The 21,056-nt window shown below is 36.8% G+C and overlaps 1 protein-coding gene across 4 annotated transcripts in view; it reads left to right on the top strand.

The window, feature by feature from the left end:
* LOC136759864 (CRACD-like protein) overlaps positions 1–20,128 on the top strand; it is a 33,305-nt gene extending 13,177 nt beyond the window's left edge. For all 4 annotated transcript variants that reach the window (XM_066714961.1, XM_066714964.1, XM_066714963.1 and 1 more), the window contains exons 2-12: positions 4,847–4,926; positions 7,705–7,873; positions 8,365–8,491; positions 9,637–9,795; positions 10,387–10,452; positions 13,460–13,651; positions 14,144–14,255; positions 14,482–16,095; positions 17,143–17,276; positions 17,686–17,773; positions 18,238–20,128. In XM_066714961.1, the coding sequence (XP_066571058.1) occupies positions 4,847–4,926; positions 7,705–7,873; positions 8,365–8,491; positions 9,637–9,795; positions 10,387–10,452; positions 13,460–13,651; positions 14,144–14,255; positions 14,482–16,095; positions 17,143–17,276; positions 17,686–17,773; positions 18,238–18,407 (2,911 nt within the window). In that variant the 3' untranslated portion in view covers positions 18,408–20,128. The remainder of the gene's footprint in view (positions 1–4,846; positions 4,927–7,704; positions 7,874–8,364; positions 8,492–9,636; positions 9,796–10,386; positions 10,453–13,459; positions 13,652–14,143; positions 14,256–14,481; positions 16,096–17,142; positions 17,277–17,685; positions 17,774–18,237) is intronic.
* The last annotated feature ends 928 nt before the right edge of the window (positions 20,129–21,056 follow it).

The following is a 21,056-nucleotide window of genomic DNA, read 5'->3' as shown; positions in this document are numbered from 1 at the left end:
CAAGTGATATCACCTCAGGGCTTTGTGACCGTTTGCAGATTTTAGTATTTGCAACTCAAGTTTCTTGTGTCAGACGTAATGGATTTCAATTGTAAACTTTAATCCACATTGCGAGGGCCCTAACAGTTTCAGCATGTATTCATTTGACGCAAAGAATATGACTTTTGTTCTCTGGTGCTCGGACCTGATATAATTACTGAATGACCCAGTCCGAGTGTAATGAAGGCATTTCCTTTCTCGTTGCATCTTAGAGAGCAGCCAGCGACCCAGCTGCAGTCAATTAGTGTCAGATTCACGAGGAATGCACTTGAGAGGTACAGGGCTGTCGAGCAGTTTTACAGCCATTGTTTGGGGGTGAGAAGCTTTCTGTAAACTGTCAGCAGTGACTTATTCATCGATTTAGCATGCCGAGATATGTTAACTTTGAATGTTGACTGTTTACATTACAATAAGACACAGGAAATGAAATGTCTGTCATTATTATCATCTTTGCCATGTGATTCTGTCAAATCCTTACATGCTTGACTGGGTTTCAGCAGAGAAATAAAGTTCGTTTTTTGTCTAAGTTCAAAACATGCTAACATCTGATTCTCACATGGTGTTCATATCCAAAGACTAATGGGAAATGTGTGCTCTTCGGTGCTTCATGTAAATGCTGACTATTGCTGGAGTCCTAATGGAAATGCTTCTGGATTTTGGATACAGTTAACCTCTCTGTAATTTTGTGATGTGTGTACAAACCTTACTTTCTACTTAAGAGTATTGGTGTTTTATGTATCCATTTAGGATGCTTGAAATTAATTCCAGTATATTCTAGTGCTAATTAAAAAGAAACAATCACAGGCTTTCCATTTCACTGTGTTGGGCTGTACACTTTTCCGAATGTACACTTTGCTATACCTCTCTATACATCTCTATACTAAAGAACAAAGGTATCATACAAGACCTAATTTTCCATTAAGTGCTTATGTGGTTAATTGGTTGTCTCTATTGCACATCAGTATTTATAAGAGTGAAGCTATGTATTTGGCTTCACGTCATGGCTCAACATTGGGCTTTATATGAATAGTGACAAGAACCCTGCACTCTGTCTATTGTATTTATTACTGTGTGAGCAGAGTCGTACCAAAATTGGGTCTAGCTGTTATTTAATATAAATACAAGTGAACTGATGATCCTGGCATTAAGGTACTTATAATGGATTTGACATTTTCAGTATTATACCAGAGCATATTGTGGAGTCATTTCATCACAGTTCAAATTCACAAACCAGATTGGGCCTTCTGCAAAGCCATATAAAGTGCACACAAGATGGTGCTTGCAGCCATTGCTTTTTATATTAAAAGAAATAATAATAATAATTCGAGCTCTCTGCTAAAGATAGGTGCCTTTTGGTGTATGAGGTGATGTTTTTCCAGTGTAAAACTATTATTCTAATTAACTTCTTGCAGATGATACAGGCCCACTGTCTGTTCTGATTAAATAGCCTACGTTATATGGTACAACAAAGGGGAAGTGGACTATCCTAATATAAGATGTTCTTCCTCTGGTCCTGTCATTATGACTTGCTACTGCTTCCTACAGATGATTCGATTTTTACTGGAGCAGTCCCTTACTCCAGATTCAATTAAGATTAATAATCAAAAAAACAGACCATTGCTGGTTTCGAACTATAAGAAAACAGCACTGTTGTCGTGGCTTTGGTCGGCTTTTGAAGGACATTCCAAATGACGTCCGGGCCAAGTGCTTCCTTCTAATTTAAAGTTTTTCATTCCTTGAAAGAAATGTAATTTCCAAGTGCAAGAGCACAGCACAGTAAGTAATAGGCAGCAATAGGAGGTACACTCCAGATTGTGCAGGGTATTACGATGATATTACTGCTTGAATATCTAAATATGATCAGATTAAAGGCTCATGGTATAAACATTAATGCTCAACATGAGTGGAATTAAATTATAGACCAATTTCTCAAGATAGAAAAGCTATATATACTTTAAAACACATTTAAGCATGTTGTTTTTGTTAGTTTTTTTAACATGCTCTTATTTTTCACCTATGTACTGCTTCATACACTAATATCAAGTGTCAGTTGTCGGCTTCACTGCCCTAAATACATGACTAATGTCAACTGGCTGTTCATGGTCTAGCAAAAGAACAAACGGTCCCTTTTATGCACCTTTGTTATTTTGTTTGTCTATTGGCAGTGTATCAGTTTTACCAGTTGCCAGGAACCATAAACCTCAAGTGAATAGGTCTTTTACTCCAATGATTTGTGAAATATTTGTAATGCAACGAAGCTGGGCTATTTCTAATGCTGCCTTCTAGCTTTCTCTTATTTGTTTGTCTTTATTTTATGTTCAGTATATTTGTGATATTGGCAAATTCTGTACAGAGTTATTTTACACATTTTAACTTCTATTTTCTTGTTGTTGTTGATTTAGATTGTATTGAAGCAGAATGGTTGGTGTATCTGTGATTTGTATAAATCTGAACTAAATTATGCCTTTCATTCACCTGTTGTTTAATGAAAGCGCTCTCCATAAATGTTCTGTTTACAATCAGGCCTTTCTGATTAGCTGTACTTTTCAGTGGCTTTTCATAAATTTTTATAAGCAACAGAGTTTTGAACACACAATATTAGTTTTGTTTTTTCATCCCCTTAAAATGAGTGATTCAGATTTCAGAGAATACTTAAGTGTACCTTCAGAGATGAAAGAGACCTCGTTTTGTACAAATGGATTCTGTTCAAAATGTTCCTGTACAGACGAGTGTTTAATGAGGAAAATAATGCCTGGAGCTCAGGAAAGGGAAAACACGTGGCAGCGAGTGAGAAATAGGCTTTACTATTTCTAGGAGACAAGTGCCAGGTTAAAATACTGTGGATCTTCTTATGCAAAATCTTTACGGTGGCTGTAGCAAGCATTTCACTCCCTGGAGCCTTGTAACTCGTGACTCTTGAGAGGGGGAGCCGGGCCTTCAATGGGAGGGCAGCCAGGCGTCTGTCTGAGGGGGTGGGGGCAGGGATGGAGCTGGGCCCAGTAGTGTCCTCCAGAACCAAATCTGAAGAGTAAGAGCTGATTCTCCCTTTTTGTGGCTTGGGTCTTTTTTCCTTTTAGGAATGCTAATGCATGGCACTTTGAGGAACCATTAACCCAAAATGCTATGGAACATCTGTGATTGCTAATAGAGGGCATATAGATACCCAATAGAGAGTAATTTCAATTTACTGACCTAAACCTGGTAAACTTTCTTTTAATCCCTTACATTTGATGCCAGACTGACAAATCACACATACAAATTAGTTTTTGCATTGGGTTCTATGTAATGTTATAATTGCTTATTTGCTATAAGCCTATTTGTTGAGAAAACACTGCTCAAATGCTGTGTGTGAGAATTCTTTCTTTCACAGTGAGAGTTTAGAAAGCATCAGTAACATCACCAAAAAAAAAAAAAGGGTAAGGCAATACAAATAAATATTTGTTACCAAATTTTAAAATTGTATCCATGCAATGTTTGTATCATGAATGGACATATACTCCCAAACATATCTATTAGAAATTCACAAACCGGATTAGAAACACCCTGAAGCATAATCCAATTTAATCCAGGCAAATTGACTACAGCAGTCCCACCAAGCTCTGAATATAAACTCAACGGGAAATGGCATTTGGTTTTTAATTGTATTTGCCTCATCGTTACCTAAAAAGTAATTAATTTAACATAGACAGTTGTGTTCTAAATTCCTTCTACCACAGCAATGATGAATTCTCCCATGCATTGTGAGTGAATTCCCACATCCTGTTTTTCCATTCCTGAAAATCCAGCTGAATCACTCTGTCAGAGATACTGCTGACAGTTTCCTTATGGCGGAGTATTGTGTTCAGTATATACACTTTAAGAACTCCTTCTTTCCCGTTATCTGTTGCAGGCAGAATCCCCTTATCAATACGGTTTCCTTGTTTTTTGTAAATTGTGCGGTTTAATTGTCTGCTTTTAGTTTGGGTGAAAATAAACGGAACTCTCCCTACTATGATTAAAAAAATAAGGCATTGTTGAAACTCCCCAAAATTAACACCATAAACGCTCTACACATATATTGTTTTCAGTCCTACTGGGTTTGCATCAAATTGTGCAGATTATATTATTATTGTACTGTTGAGAATTAAAAGGACATAAAATCATCTTAAACGTGCTTTTCGATTGGGCTGAGGTTGCAAAACATTAGAGGTTTAATCATTGATGAATCATAATCCTTTATTACCCTCAAGATTTAGAGCTTAAGTACAGTGATGTGGCGTGTCAAGACACGGTTACTTAGCAAACGTATAATGTATGAAACTATCTTTGTATGAATAGAAAACATCTGGTGTATGTATGTATATTTATTTTGTTCTTTCATAGCACAGAAGTTGGATATGTCTTATCCTTTCCCTAGCTTCAGAAAGACCAGGTATTTCTGAAAATCAGCTTAGTTATTGGGCCCTAATATGTAAACAGGTTTGTTGTACTGTTGGTAAGCTTCTTTTGAGGCACCTTTTATATAACGGCAATATTCTGTTATTACTATAAACCTTACACTCTATAGTCTTATGAAGCATTAAATGAGATTTACTTGGGTATTACACTTAAGAGACACTAAAGCAGTTTCACTAGGCAATAGGGATGAAGATGAGAAAATCCTCTTGAACTAAAATAAAAAAACACAAATGAAAGTAAAGCCCAATTTGACTAGCAATCCAAGTCAAGCTGTTTCTCCGTACTAACCAGTGAAAGGAATTTCATTTTAACTGAGGTCATATTCTTCTCACTGAACCAAAGTAAATAATGCCCTTTCTGTCTCTGGCAGGGATTTCAGTATCATGGCTTCCGGACTTCCAGATGTAAAGGCCAACCTGGAGCAAACGGAGACCACAGAGGAATGCCCAGGTAAACTTTCAAATGTTTTTCTTGATGAAGCCATTCTATAGCCTTCACTTCTTATGAATAGAGAATTCTCCTACTGTACTTTCTATTATTCTGTGCTTTGCCACAGTGTTTGTTCACAGTTCAGATTGCATTCACTATTAGTTTGTCAAACACTTGGAGGTGGTGCTCTTTGCAGGGAGGCTGCCTTCTCAAATGCAAATCAAAGCTCTTTTGTTAAAGTAATTAAAGTATTGGCTTATAATGTGTGTAGTGTCTGTAACACTACTTAAAGCTGAGTAACTGACGTCGCCTGGTGCATTTTTGAACTCTGTAATCTGTAATTAAATGGATTTTATTTTAAGAACATTTAAGAATTCCCTTCCAAAAGATGTATGTATTTAGGTCTCAGCTTTCAAATTAAGAAAGAAAACAATGTGCATGAAGGGTGTGGAAATACGGAACCAGTGCATGTTGAAGTGATCCTTTTGTCTTCCGTTCAAGAGGAATTGAGACTGTGGTTAATATAATGATATGCTTGAGTTGCATTGAAAAAAGACGTGGTCAACAGTGATGGGTTTATTTGTCTGTAGTATTCAATAAGGAATAAAACAAAACAAAAAAGAAATGAAAATAATACAAGTAGCTTGTGTCTTTCCTGTATCCAGTTGCCAGTGGCTCTTGTGCTTTTTGTTTGGTGGTGGTGGTTGTTGTTGTTTTTTTTTAAGAATGGGAAAGTCATAGCCTATTAGGTCAAGAGCAGCCAGATCATTTGGGAGGAAGCTTGAGACTGGATTAACCACTTCCTTCAAGAATAGTTCTTGTCTACCGGTGGCGGATAATCTCCTGTATAGGATTTAAGGTATAAGGGGTAGGGTGAAGTCAATTTAAAATAAATGATTTGTCAATGGCAGAAAGACATTTGTCTGAATTCCAGTCTTTAATCCTCCATAAACCGACTGAAGTCATCCCTGCACAACAGGAGGCAAACAAAGAACAGGCTTTTTTGATGGTTTAATGAAGCAAACCTGCTTTGAAAGTAAATCAATCTACAACAGCACACAGAGTCCCAAAGTTTACATGGGCTGTGTTTTGTGAGATACAACTATTGGAACTTGTGCCACCACAAGACGTGTGCCTCTCTGAAATTGTTTCTTATAAATAGCTTTCAATATTTTTTCTTTTAATCTAATCCCTTCACTGACTGAGGACAGAGATAGCTGCTGGCTGTCTCTGTGGTGTTTATTCCTACGTGGCTTGCCGTCACAGCTGTGTCCTGGCACTGGTTCATACAGACTTACACCCTGTGGAACTACAGCTCCGGCACATGAGACCTGGCATCAGACAAAATGTTTTTTTATTCTGGGGGTACCAGCTACAGTTCTTCCATTTTACTGTGTTGGAATGGCAGTTCCTGTAGCCAATCTACCCCAATTTCAAATCTTATCTCCACTGGCTACCTCACTGGTAATTGGATCTAGAGACCTTCCATACTATACAAGCCACTACATGATGTATATTGTCCATAACTCATTAAAGGTCTTTCACTCCTGTGTCAAGGCCAGTGCATCAATAATACTCCCAGCACGCATAGTCCTGTGTGTTTGTTGTCAGATGCCTTATTAGCTAATTTGCAAGTCCGAGAATAGTTTTATAAAAAGTGGGGCATTACCATCAAATCAAGGCATGTCTCATTGCTCTTGCATCATATAAGCAAATGACAAGTTTCCTGGAAGGGTGGAAGACCTCAGCAGTTTATTTCTAGCAACCGTTAATTCTTCTTAAGTCAGAAAGCACCGTTATTCTTCAATTAGTTTAATCAATGTAAAAGTTGATGGAAAGTAATGTAATATCTTATGTTTGAACCACTATTCAGTTAAGACCTTTTAACAGTGCTGGTCCCAAGCATGATTCCAGTCTTGGACAGATATTTTATGTGGTAATCCTACCAAACTTGCTATATATCATTAATGAAAGGTGTGGATTTCATTTGTGTTTCTGTATTTCATTGGGTGCTACATGTTATTGTCATGCTTTGAAGAATATTGAAAATCTTCCTTTAATGTAGATAGAATTGGCCTTTCATATCTATCAATATTGATTAGTACTTTGGAATGTATTTTAAAGGAGTGTTCAGTATTTAAAATCAGTGCAACCAGTGTTTTATTACACTGACCACAAACAACAAAATATGATCACACAAACAATCTGAATAAACCAAATCTAGAAAACATATTGAAGAATTGTGTAACAGCTGCAAAGCAGGAATTCGGGTGATGTATGTCAAAAAAAAAAAAACCCGATAAATATATCCTTCCCAATAACATCCCGTTTTGGGTCTGGGTGTTTTATATAAACTGTTGACTAATCACAGCAGAGTTGCTGTTAAATGGCCTTTGATGCCTCATAGGGGGTCCCTTTCAAATGGTCACCTTAATAGAAAGTTACTAATTTCAAATAAACACACAGTGAACAGCTGTTTTTAATTTAAAGAGAGCAAACATACTTACAATGCTTGGGGGTTGGGTGTCAGTATTAAACACGATGTTTAACTATTCAGCTGAGCTAAAAGGTAGACATATCCTTTGGAACCCAAAATCTTATTCTTATTAAGGCTGTCATTAATATAAAATAATGTTTTTAGAATTTATCATTTTTCAAACTTAAAAAAAAAAAGTACATTCTGTGAAATGAATATGTACTATATTTTCATTTTATGTTCTGGGCAAAACTAAATAGTGCTGAGATGTTATAACAGGAACTGGTTTACTGAAGGTTTAGTATTTTTTGTGTGTGTTTTAGGAAAGAAGAAATCCAAGTTCCAGACTTTTAAGAACTTTTTTGTGAAGAAGAAAAGAAAAGAGCCCACCACTCCTGTTGGAGAAAATCTATTAAAATCAAGTCAGTCTAGTGACAATGTCAACACCCCAGAGAAAGCCGAAGATATCGCAGAGGAAGAATTCGAGAGTGGGTAAGAAATGGTAGAATGACGGGATCTTCATATTTCCTTATAGTAACAATTCACAATTTGGTGTAACATTTGTGTGTATTTAAAAACAGCCATAGCTCTAGGCAGCTTCTTAACTATTTTTAGTTTAACAAAAAAAAACTGTTTACATCTAAGGTGATGAGGCCCTTTATGAGAAATATTTTATTTAAAATGTGCTGCAGGGAATTAACACATTTGAAACAGACTAGTTCTTTTACATCTTGAATTTAAAAGAATGTTTTCCTGTTAGGTTGAGTTGATTCCTACCTGATGATGTGTGACTTGTTATTCCAATTAGCTTCTTTGGAAATGGGGCCACAGAACATTAGGATTATTGTTTCTCCGTTTTCACTGAGGAGATTAAAGTCAAATGTGGGTTGCATCGTTAAGGATGTCTTCAGTAAGTAAGTACTTTTCACTGTAGCATAAATAAAAACACTTCTTCTAATTTGTGCCTTTTATTTCTTTTATAGAGCCAAGGTTAACATGGGAAATAAGGCTATGTCACACGACAGCGTATTCATTTCAGATTCTCCTTCATCAGATGCTAAGGAAATGTCTTCCCAAGAAAGTATCCACGGGAAAGTTAAATCATTGCAGGTAACTATCATCATGGAGATGGAAAGCTATTTGCCTTAGCATTTAATTTTCATTGCACACAGGAGAAAGAAAGAAATAATAATCAGGTGTGGATTGGCCTGTCAATCTCTTTAAATGTCTATATACTGTATGAGGAATCCAGTACACTTCAACAATAACCTTCTACAATATGAAGGTATAGTTCAAATTTAAGGTTGCATGGCAATTTAAATGAATGAATCGGCATAACTTCACAACATAGCAAGACGTGGGCGTCCTCACACTCCACAGTATAAAATGTTCAGCACGGTAATAAACTGCAGCACATTGAGTCCCATGTTTGAACCTTTTCCACCTTAAGCAGCTGGAGTCTATCTGCTGCACGGTTTGATTTAAGGAAGGTGTTTGGTCATGTATATAGATCACAGAGAATATGATGTTAATAAGAAGCACAAGAAGGCCTCATAAAATGCAAGCATTTTGCTGTGACTTGACACATGGTGCATGAAGACACGTTTTTGTGACGCCAGTAATAAGGGAAATGGTAGAAAAAGGCACGGTTGATGGAGTTTTATTGTTGTTGGCTTTAATTTGATTTATATTCTCATTGTTCTGGAGTGCGATGATAGGGATCGATCGTACAGCTTTTTTTTTTTTTAACTTTTACACAGATCTGACAGCCATGTTCAAGCATCAATTTAAAAATCCTGTGATGTATTAAATATTTCTTTCCATTATAAATATGTATGCAATGTCTTCAGGGAATGTATGAATACCACATACAGTAGTGATTTTGTAACTTAAGATATGTGATTAAACTGTATGCTTTGACTTCTGTTAGTGAAGATAGAGGCTGTTGCATTCTAGTGTGGTTCTGGTCAAGCTCCAGATCGAATCTCTGCTTAGCTTCACTATACATCAAATATAAACTAATGAAACAATCTACTAATTTATTGGTAATCTGGGTGCGTCCGATATTTTCTTTTTGCCTTTTCCTGTTTTTGCTGTGGATTGTGGACATTACACGGCTACCAAACAGATGTTCCTCCTTATTCCGAACATTTGTTTTTATTGTGTTTCCAGACATCTGTCCAGGATGTATTGCAGTGAGAAATGATTATTGAATGGAGTTGGATCCCAGTGTTTTGTCTTGCATTTCCTCACAGCTTCAGCTGAAGGGGGCGATTAGGCTGGGCTCCCCTCCAGCGCTCATCAATGCTAAGAAGTGTGACGACACGGGGGCTCTGTCTGAGGATGATGGACTTCCCCGAAGCCCCCCTGAGCTCTCCACACTGCACAACGTTCTCACAGGACCTGCTCAAAGGGTAGGTCATGTGATCCCACTGCAGTCCATTAAATATTTTCTCTAATTCTAATTTCTCTAATTCTCTAATTTTCTCTATTTTACCTAAAGCTTACTTTTTTATCACTATCACTAGAGAGATGTGTATTTTCCTAAATTCACAAGCAAGTCTTTATCAGGCAATGCATGCTAGATATGGATGGATTTTAACGCAGCTTCATAAATGCAAACATGGGTTGAATGCCTTTAGAGATCGTTCTAGACCAAATCAAAACGTTGACTTACCCACGAAAAGTATGAAACTCGACCTTATAAGGGTTTAATTCATGGTTAGAACCTGCGATACAATACAACTTCATAATTTGCAATTAGGGGATGGGTCAAAGTTTTGATATGGTCTAGCACACAGTTTAGAGAGTATTGAATTTCAACAGGCTGATATTTAAGATACTCACTCTGCTCTGCACACTCAGTTAAATTGATAGTGTTCTCCCTGACATCTCCTGTGTGAATCAGGATCCTCTAGTTGTGTGGTTGTTAGCCCTCACCATCGTAGCAGATCCTTCACCTGTTTTTTTTTTTTTTTTTTTTTTCCTCTCGTTCTATCCCACAGTCCTCCCACCCTGTCCAAAGAAATAGTTCACTGAGCTTAGAGGGAACAGACAGTGAAGATGAACAGGTAAAGAAAAGAAAATCTACATCCTTAGATGCTTAATCGTGCCTTTCTGTAGAAGGGATCTGTGTAAGACGTGCACTGTAGATATGAACACACGATTGGATGCAACTTAATATAAAGAAACAAAGCTTCAAAAAAAGTCTTCTCTCTAACTTTCCCTGTAGCTTGGAAATAACTGATCAGTAATATTTTTACCCTGAAGTTCCCATGTGGAATGTATGAAAACTAGTAGAATGTCCTTTATGATCCATTATGGTGATCTGGAAGAAACTCCCAAGTCAGATTGTTTAAGCTGACTCCTTTGGATCATTCAAAAATAGATTGGATGTGATTTCTTGGATCATTACTTTACTATTTACCAAATAAGCATGATCGGTCAGATGGCCTCCTCTCGCTTGTGGAGTTTCTTTTCTCATTTTCTCTTGATCACATTTCCTTCACATAGTATTCAGAATAAGTTTGAAGTGCAATTGAAGGCCATTTCAAACTAAGCTGGATTTCAAACATACCCAGGGGTCTGAAATGGATTCAGAAAGTACAATAGCAGAAAAGTGAGGTAATACAATAAAAAAATCAAACTGCAATAATATTTGGTTGCACATGTGTAATACAGATGTTCTTTTAATTATAATGAAAAATATACCATGCTTAATGCACTCAAATATGGATTTCAGACATGATGCATGAAACCACAAGTAGACTTTTTGAATTGATTTATGTCAGTGAAACACTTTAGCCATGTATTATGCAAACACATGTCAGAGATGTCTGTAATTTTCTTTGTGCCTCAAAGAGAAATGCAGATAGACTCAGTCTGCAAGTTAGCATATTAACTTTCAATATGCAGAGCTGTTGACTCCGTTAACCAGAACTTTCTGACAAGTTTATTAGTACCAGACAAGAAGACCCTTTGCAAGCATTGAGCCTTTATTTTGTCTCTTCTGCCTTTGCTTTAGTTCATCAGTTGTTTTATTTGTTTATGATGAGGAAACCCCAATCATAGATCATTTAGTATCAGTGTTAAGATGAATTATAAAAAAACAAACATTTTAAATGTGTTTTGTACATCTGGAAACATTTTATGGGTAATATACACTTGAATTAAATGGTAAACTGCAGAAAACTTGTTCTTTTAATATGTTGTTCAGCGCATGAGATGGATTAGTTTGATTTCATATGGGAAGGTGGCACACACATTCTCTGTTTCTTTGAGAAGCAAGGCCAGACTTTTTGCTTTTTATCCAAGCATTTTTACAGAAAATCTGGGAAGGTGTTAATCATACAGCTCTTGATATTCAAAAGATTATTCTGCAGAAAGAGGAGCATGAACAGAATGTAATTCTATTTGTTTTATAGCATGGTCAATTTATTTATGGAGCAGCAGAAAAATAGTTTTTCATGTGCTATTTCCAATTCACTTAGTTCTGATTTTCATTGTGCATCCATCTATAAATGGCTACCCAGTTTAGATGCACTTTAAATCGTGATGCAAGTGGGAAAAAATACTGAGCAGTAGCTACCAATTACATCACATTCCTTCTATTTAAATATAAAAAGAGGACAACATCGCTTAATCCTTATACAATTACAGGTATAAAAAGAGGTCTGTTCTTAATAAATAATACATTTTGTAGGAAGGAGGGGGAGAAACAACCTCCACAAGCCCTATTAAATACTGAGAGGGTTTTAGTGAGACAGATTACTTTTTATAGCCTAACAGCCCCAATAACTGGGATACACATCTATAATTTAGTTTTCTGAGGCAGTTGGAGTCTAATGTTTTTGCAAGGTCTGATGGCTCCTTGAACGGGAGGAGCAATGATGGGGAAAAAAATACCCCACTGGATTATTGTAAAATGTCCCAGCTGTTGTCTCCTGGGAGACTAACTTAAAAAAAACAAAAAACTGAGAATTCCCATCAATAGTCAAAACCATTTTCCTTTCATGACAGTGTTTAGCAATAGCACTGGCTAACCGTGACCTCCCCCATTCATCCCTGCATGAGAAGAGTGGAAAATATTTGTTTTGTTTAAATGCTTAAAATAGGCATCGTCTGTTTTTCTTCCATTTAAAATGCATTCTGCTTTTGGCTAAACCTGCTTTAACTAGATTTAAATGGTTTTGCACACAACAGAAAAAAGTATCATGCTGTTTAATCTTACTTCCAGCATGTAGTTTCCGTCAAGTGTGGACTGTTTTCCTGAACAGCTCCTTTACAGTTCAAGCTGAAGATGCTAAAATATATATTACGTTTTTGTCATCAAGGGAGAGTTCATTTTAAACACAGACTGTATTCTGCTGAGTCTTCAATCTGATATGTAATGAGCAGTGTGTTCCTACAAACTTCTTATGGTCCGTAAAGCAGTCTGGCAGGGAATCGGGATATTTCCCACTGTTGGTCAAGCCTCCTGCCAAATTTCCGTACAAAGACGGAAGTAATTGATACAGTGAAAAACATCAATGTGAAATTCTCCTACTTTCTTGTGTAAGAAAGGAATTATTAATATTCACGTTGCCAAAGTCCTCCCCCTTCTATAGCATTTCCTTTTCTTAAATGGCAACAGGGCCATGTCTGTTTGTGTCTAGCAGACAACAGGGGGTTGGAGATGCTATTTATACAGCTACAGTTTGTTGCGTCAGAGTGAAAAGTGGAAGGATGTTGCACAAAGACATCAAAGGGGTTTATTTAAGAAATCTAATTGGTGAGAGGTCAAAATATAGCTTTCCTTAAAAGGCACAATTGTCCTGCTGTTCTGTGTGGGTGTTTTTTTCCTTTGTTACAGACCGAAGTTTGAGAAATAAAGTGAAGATTTTTCAATGATAAGTTTCCATGTGACTTTATCGGCATCACCCAATAATAATATTGCTTCGACAGAACTTGACATCATAGTTTAAATGTCAATCTAGTTACAACCTGTCTTGACCTTGCTTTTGTACACCACTGTCACTGTCATTAAACTGTGATTTAAGTTGTACAGTCAAGGTCTTTCTTGTTCTTTTGCCAATATAGATGTCTTTTGAGGCCTCCAGACCAGTCAGTCCTCTCTCTTCCTCTCTTCTCATGACACCGTCTCGTAGCAACACTGCCCTTCCCACTGACTTCAGCATCCCTGCCAGCCCCTTGGCCTGCCTGGATAACTCTGCAGCCAAACACAGGATCGCCGTCAAACACAAGGCCTGTGCCAAGAGAAAGCCTGCCAGCGTAAGAATGCAATGTTAAATCAATAAGGCACCCAGCAGGACCGGGCTTTCCCACATCTATTGAACCACATTGAACTACTACTGATAATTTGAATAGAAATCTCAGTAAATGTTTACAACATATGTGGAAAGCATATGTCAATTGAAGCCTAAAAATTATTTAATACTGTAGTTATCTCAAAGCAGAATGCATTTAGTTAGGTCTTTTGATGTATGACTTATCAATGTATTTTAAGACATTTCATGAGTTTATTTTTATGTGGGTCATTTAAGGGATTAGAAATATATATTTATATTTAATTGGAAAGTTTTTGACATAATGATGTATTGCTGTTAAGGGAAGAAAGGATTCCACTGAAAGTAACATTTTCTCGCCTTATTTTAGTTTTTAGTGATTTGAGGAAGTGGTAAGATTGTGATATTTGACATAGCATTTGCAATAATCTTGTGGTCTAATAAATATATGACTGAACACACTGTACGTCCTTTTCAGAAGGAGGTTTTGGGATGTGATACACTGAAGGTTTTGAATGCAGATAAAGAAAAAGACAGAAAAAATGCAATTAAAACCGAACAGTCTGTGGAGGAGAACAAGGAAAATGCAGGTATGGTTTTGTACACTGAATTATATATTATTCCTTATTGTATATTTGATGGGTCATACATTCCAGATAATATATTGCATTGTACTATTGTTTTCATGTGAGACAAACTCATATTGACTCATCAACCAAATACTTAGTTTGAGAAAATCTAAATATGTAATCAGTGGTAAACCCATTGCTGAACAAGTTATACTTTAAGGACTAAGTGTGAATTGTTTTCTTGCAGATTTGGATTTCAAACAGGTAGATGGTGAAGAGAGTAGTGACAAGGATATAAACACAACCGATAAGGCTACTGTCCAGTCTATTTCAACAGAAGGGGAAGACTCTGCCGATGTTGACAGTGAGCCACAGAGTGCTAGGCAGGTTCTTGCTGACCTGGCTCCTGACTGTAAAGACACTCCACAGCTTCCATCTCCTTCAGAGAGCAGCCCAGACACAGAGACAATTTCTCCATCAGAGCAGGTGTCTCTAGAACGACATTCTCCCCAAAGTGAAATCTTACAATCCATGTCTGAAGAATCACTCTCTTCTCAAGACCTGGACTTTGACGCGTATGAAAATGAAGTGTTAGATGCAAGTCATGAGCCAGATGACGAAAAACCAACTTCATTCCTTGAAGAAGTATTAAATTCTTTAGAATGCCCTTTAACATCCGAGTATGTCCTTGAACCTGAAACTGTTGTTGTAGAAATTGACTTCAGTGAGGAGAGCAAGAGCCCAGAAAATGTTGAGGATTTGGTGCAAGATGACTTGAGCCAAGAGCTTCCATGCACCAGTCCATCAGAGGCCTGCCAATCTGTGCAAGTTGGCTATGAAGCACCAGATATCCTTGAGGAAGAAAAAGGTGAGATAAGAAAAGAACTAGAAGAAGCTGATCAGGATTCTGAAGAAGCCTGTCCTACAGAAGATCACGATATACAGGAGATGGCTATACCAGAAGAAGAAGGCCTGGTTGAAGACTTGTCACTGATAAATGAGACCAAGATAATTGATGTAGAGCTTGAAGGCTGTGAGGAGGTAAAATGCAGTCTAGGAGGAGAAGAAGACAAGGAGATGGAAGAATCAGATTCAGAATACCACCCTGTTAAGAGCTTAAAATGTATTGCAGAACTATCAGTTCAGTCAGTTATAGATAACTGTCCTCCATCCCAGCTAGTCAACCAAAGCTTACAAATGGCTACCTCTGATCAATCAGATACATTCAAAATAGTCTCTGGGGGACCCTCTATTAATGAAGATGAGCCTTTCTCCAATGTCTGCAGAGAAGCTGGCAGTGGAAACGAACCTAGCGGTTCCTCGCAAGGTCAAGAGGAGTCTTGTAAAAGGCCAATAAGTTCTGGGGGCAAAGTTAAGTTCACCATAGCGCCGGCATGGCAAAGATCTCTATCAGGAGGCTCTCAGAGAGATCTGCAATTCATGTCACCCATTGTGCCTGAGTTATTTGAGGAGTTCCCGAGTGAAGACAAAGACTCTGAAAACAAATGTACAGACTTAAAAACTGAAACTGTAAGTGCAAGTGCTTTGAAGCCAGACCTTGCACAAGGACCAGACAGAATCCAGACACCCTCCCACTCCCTCTCAACAGATCAGCCTGCCTGTGACCTTCAGGGCACTGAAACCCCCTTTGGCATCAAACTAAGGAAAACTTCAGCTTTATTGAAATACAGCTGTGAGAGCCTGGCAGAGGCCACTATGAACCCAGCTCAGTCAGAGCCACCAGTCTGTAGCAATGAACCACCCAAGGCATCACATTCTGACTTTACTGGCAGCAAGCCCGCTTTGCCTACAAAGCCAGATCTTCATGAAGACAGTTCTGTCAAGTTCAAGAGAACACCAGGTTTGAAATTTTAACTGTCGATGTTTCCTCCTAAAGTATAAATGTGAGATTTCTTCACAGTATGTAGCACTCAGCCAGCATCTTCTGGTTCAGCCTGAGCTCTTTAGTTAATTCGTTTTGACCCATGGTTAAACTAAAGATTGTTTAATTCAACCTTTTCCCACTTCAGATTTTAAAATGACTTATTAAAGGTTATGGCCTAGATAACTTGTGAAACCTCCTGCTGTTTAAGTGCCTCCAACTATTAAAATGGACTAAACCAATTAGTTAAATCCACAGTTCAATTCAATAGTTAAATGCTCAGCAGGAATGAAAACCAGAAGACACTGGTGTCCTGGGGAGCAGGTTTGGGCTTACCATGCTGTAAGTATTAATATTCTCCAGATGGCAAGGAAACACTATAGTCATGCGTTTCAATGGCTATCAGTAGATCCTCGGACTTCATCTGAGAGCTCATAATTAAGCAGCTTCAGCAGTACTTCCGAGATTGAATCAAACGTCCTCTGGTTAGCGTGTAATGAACATATTTGAAATGTTGTTCCTTTACTTAGTACATCAAAAACCTGAGTCCTGACATTTTTTCTTCCAATTGCAGGGTCATGTTCAATTTTGAAAGTTCAGTTGCTCTTTAGCTTAAGCTATAAAAAGATTGAGGCTCTGCCTTTCCCTCGGGAAAGAAACTAGATTAAATTTGTTTAAATCATGCTGTTATTATTTCCTCAAACAAGGAATGTATCATTCTAAACTGAGTCAGAATTCTTACTAATGAACTCTGTTGTATTGACATTTTTTCGCAGAGTATTTCTATTACTGTAACGTAATAACTAGAAAGTTGTCTTTTTACATTTTCACATGCCCTCTACAAATTTAAACCTCATCTCTTCTGTACTCTTACATTGAGTAAGAAGCTAGGATGCATATGGATTTCACATATGGATTTGGCTGATATTAGATTATGATTACTACATCATACCAAATAAAGCATATTGTAAGGTTTGTTCTTTGAAAACTTAAACAAAAGCTCTTCTGTTTTTACTACTATTTCAGAAATAACTGCCCATAGGACATCTAGAGGAGGTTTGGAGTCTCCTAGTTGGATCACAGTGGCCAAACAAAAACAGAAAATCTTCAAAGATAACTCGCTGGATGAGACCTCAGAGAGAACATACACTTTAGAGAAGGTAAGACTTGTCTACTTGCCTGATTGTGGAAATAGTGTAACCATGCTTGCTACATCCTAAATGTAACTGGGTCATTGATTACTTGCTTAAGACAAGCAACTGGAAACACAATGATGTAACAATCCTTTAGATTTGTTTTCCATAGGACTTGCCTACAGCTATAATCCTCTAATCTCCTGAGTTAACATGTGAGAATTATAGACCTTAATGATTGAGCTGGCCTCAAACCCACATCTGCTCAGTTATTTTGCATGTATGGACTTCAATAAATACGTCTACAGGTCATTTTGTTTTTACTACCTAACATTCCTGAACTCTTGGCGAGTTTATAGCTTTTTAGAAGTATTTTGGTTAATGTAAATATACTAGTAGTAGAAACTTGATTTTTTCTTTCCTATTGTTTTTGCAGGATGATTTACTGAGGAAAAGTTCGCTGCCTTTATCTACCTGCAAAGATACAAAAGAACAAGTAAAGATGTCAAGTTCACCTGTGACAGGTAATTTTCTTTGTTTCCTCATAAGAAAAATCTGTTCTCGTATTTTTTAATGCAAAGTATCCCATGACTGTGCATATGGTTCTTACAGTTGTATAATGCTGCCTCCTAGTGGGTAATTTAATGTATACTAATTCCACACACTTTTTCAGGACTATTCATAGAATTGGCCCTCATGATTATTTATTTTTTCCAAAATACTTTCTATGAACACATTTATAAATCTTTGCTTCATTGCTTTTTGTATATAATGTATTAGCATTTGTCCAGTTGTAATAAGATAATGCATAGACATCTGTCTTAAAGTTCCCAATTTGTATTTTTCTAACTTGACCATTACTATATAGATGCATACATAAGCACAACATATTATATTGTACATTTAAAAAAAAAAAAACTACATGGAGTGGTAGACATAACTGGGTTTTACGATACTGTATTTTTACCCCCTCCTTTTACCTTTCCAGTTGTGTCCTGTTCTCAAGAGATATCCAAGGCTCCAGCAGTGGAGAAGGAAGGGAAGAGGCCATTGGCACACATACCCACAGCCCCCCTCAGCCAGGAGGAGCCTCCCTGGTTGGCACTTGCCAAGAAGAAAGCCAAGGCCTGGAGTGAGATGCCCCAGATCGTGCAGTGAAGAAAGGCAAACGGAGAACTTTTCTTAACAGTCCACGTATTGCTGATGCATCTGAAAGAGTCTGCCAACGGCATTTTGTTTGCGTTTTTATTTATATTTTTCATAGGAAGCAATGTTTAGACTAACTGCCAGGCTCATTCTTAAGGATTAATATTCTTGTTTAGTGCACATTGTAGGGGTGAAAGAGATCTATTTAAAAGAACAAGCATAAAAGTATAACCTTTCACACGTCTGCTAGAAGATGTATGTGTGGCGATGAGCTGGGAAAGAGAGCACAGATGTGTTTGGAAAACTGTAAGTGTTACAATGTATGTATGAAGTCTTTATTATTCACATACTAAGACATGTCAAGAATGAAGAATTTTGCAATATTTAACAGCTTTATAGAAAATGCCCCTTATATTTATTTATATTTCTCATCCTTTTTGTGTGATTTTATGCACAAAATGTGTGGTATGTGTTTGTTGCATCTAAAAAATGTACAAAGGGTGAGAAGATTGCTGATGTTTTGTGACATGAAAATTACTTTGTAAATATAAAAATTGCATTAAAAACATCAACCGTATTTTGCTTTTTAATCCTCTTGTTATCCCTAAGTACATTGTAATATATACTGAAAGCACCTATTTTCTCTCTAAAACCTAAAACGTGGCTTTAATTATGCATTTTGTTGGTCCAAATTTCATACATTAAGAAAGTAGTTACATTTTTACAACACATAGACGTGCCTTGGATAACAAGAGGATGTAATGTACATTATTGAGTGTCTTCATTATTGTTACTGTTACGCTGTCAGCTATGTAATTTTTTTTTTTTAACGTGCTTATTTTTTATTCTTTTTTTTAATAAATAGTAAAACCCATTGTTTTAAGTCTTACTATTGATAGCTTGAATCAAATGTCAGTTGATTAAATGACATTGTGTGAAATCCAGTAATTTCAAAAGATGTTAAAAATCACATGTTATTCAGCAATCCAATGGACTCCATTGGGTTACTGTAATGTATTAGAGCTGTGTTTATTTCCAAAAAAACAACTGTTGATCAAACTCAAGTAATGTCATTTTCATATTATAATTGGTCATTTACTGGTATTTATGAGTGGGATATCTTAATTTCCCTAAATCCACTCGAAAATACAAAGGAAAATATGATTTCCTTGCTTTATGTCTATAGAATAAGGTTGCTAGTATTAAGCCTTATTAGTTAGAGCTAACATTGGACTTGTTCAATGACGCTGGATGATAAACAAGGAAGATTTGTTCAGGAAGCAAACTAGTGGCAATCAAACCTTACTGAGAACCCCTCTGCATGCTAATGATTTTCAAAGACTGAAGCATCATTCAGGCTGACATTAATGTGGTATACATAGTCTATTAATACCTGAGGGGACTAAGCACTTTATTCCTAAATTTATTGTTTTACACAAAAAGTAAACCATATTTGATATCTTCACAATGCTAAACTGGTGTTATAAGGTCCCTTATGCAAGAAAACAAATGTTAGAAACCTGTCATGTACTGCTAGAATACATTGTAGACTCATTATTTTGTTTACAACTGGTGTGCTTTCTGTCTAGTCTTATTGGATATATATATATATATATATATATATATATATATATATATATATATTATCTGTACTTATATTTTCACATGTAATGCGTATAGATGCATTCTTTGCTTCTGTTACATCCTCCAGTAAAGTTGTTTTGTAGACCTTTTCAAGTGTACTTGTAAGCATTTTTTGAAAGTGGTCACATTTTTAATAGTGAGCTTAATTATCAAGAACTTCAAATTATTTTACTGATCATCAGAGCAGATCATACTATGGACAGTCATAAGGGTTTAGTGTTGTAGGGGCTAGAAAAAAAACAAAAAAGTCTCAGGGACAAGAAAAGTCGGTAGCCTTTACCATTATTTTTCTGCATTACTCACAGGTCTGTGTGTCTGTTAATTTCTCGGTTTGTCAGTCAGTGTCTGTGGATTCTGTTCTGCTGTTGACTGTTCAGCCTTGCTGCAGCTGTGAGGTTTCATCCCATACTCCGAATCCGGTCTGCTCTGATCTAGTCCATCAATGGCTCTATTAATAAAGGCAAACAAAATTGCCTGCAGACTGAACACAAGGAAGGAATCCTAGCATTACATTATTCTTTCAGTGCGACTGCATTAAATATAAACCCACAGGAATTGCTCGTCTAATTTAAAAATGAAGATGAACTAAAGAGTGTAAAGAGGAATATGATGCACTTAAATCTGTTCCTGTGAAACAGTCATCAATAAATGATGTTTTGTGTTAGCTTGACTGTACTATAACAGCAAATGTAGGAAGAGTGCTAAGTACCTGTCACACAGTATAAAGTACAGTAGCGCATTCATACTGGAGAAAAGCTGTATAATTGCAGTGAAGGTGGCAGGTCTTTCTGCATATGTGGGAACCTCGAACAACATCTGCATATTCGCACAGGAAAGAAAGTCTTTCGGCTGCTGTGAGTGAGAAAATTAAACGTCATCCATACTAAAGGAACACAAGCTGTGGGAAGAAGTTTAACTACTTGTCACATTTTAAAGAAAACACAAATGGAAAAATCACATCATAAACTGAGCTGACCTGAAACACTAATTCGGAAAAATTGCATGGTTCTGTCAAAT

Source organism: Amia ocellicauda, chromosome 10 (genome assembly GCF_036373705.1).
Source record: "Amia ocellicauda isolate fAmiCal2 chromosome 10, fAmiCal2.hap1, whole genome shotgun sequence".
In the NCBI taxonomy this organism is placed as follows: domain Eukaryota; kingdom Metazoa; phylum Chordata; class Actinopteri; order Amiiformes; family Amiidae; genus Amia; species Amia ocellicauda.
This window is presented reverse-complemented; position numbering and strand designations above follow the sequence as displayed.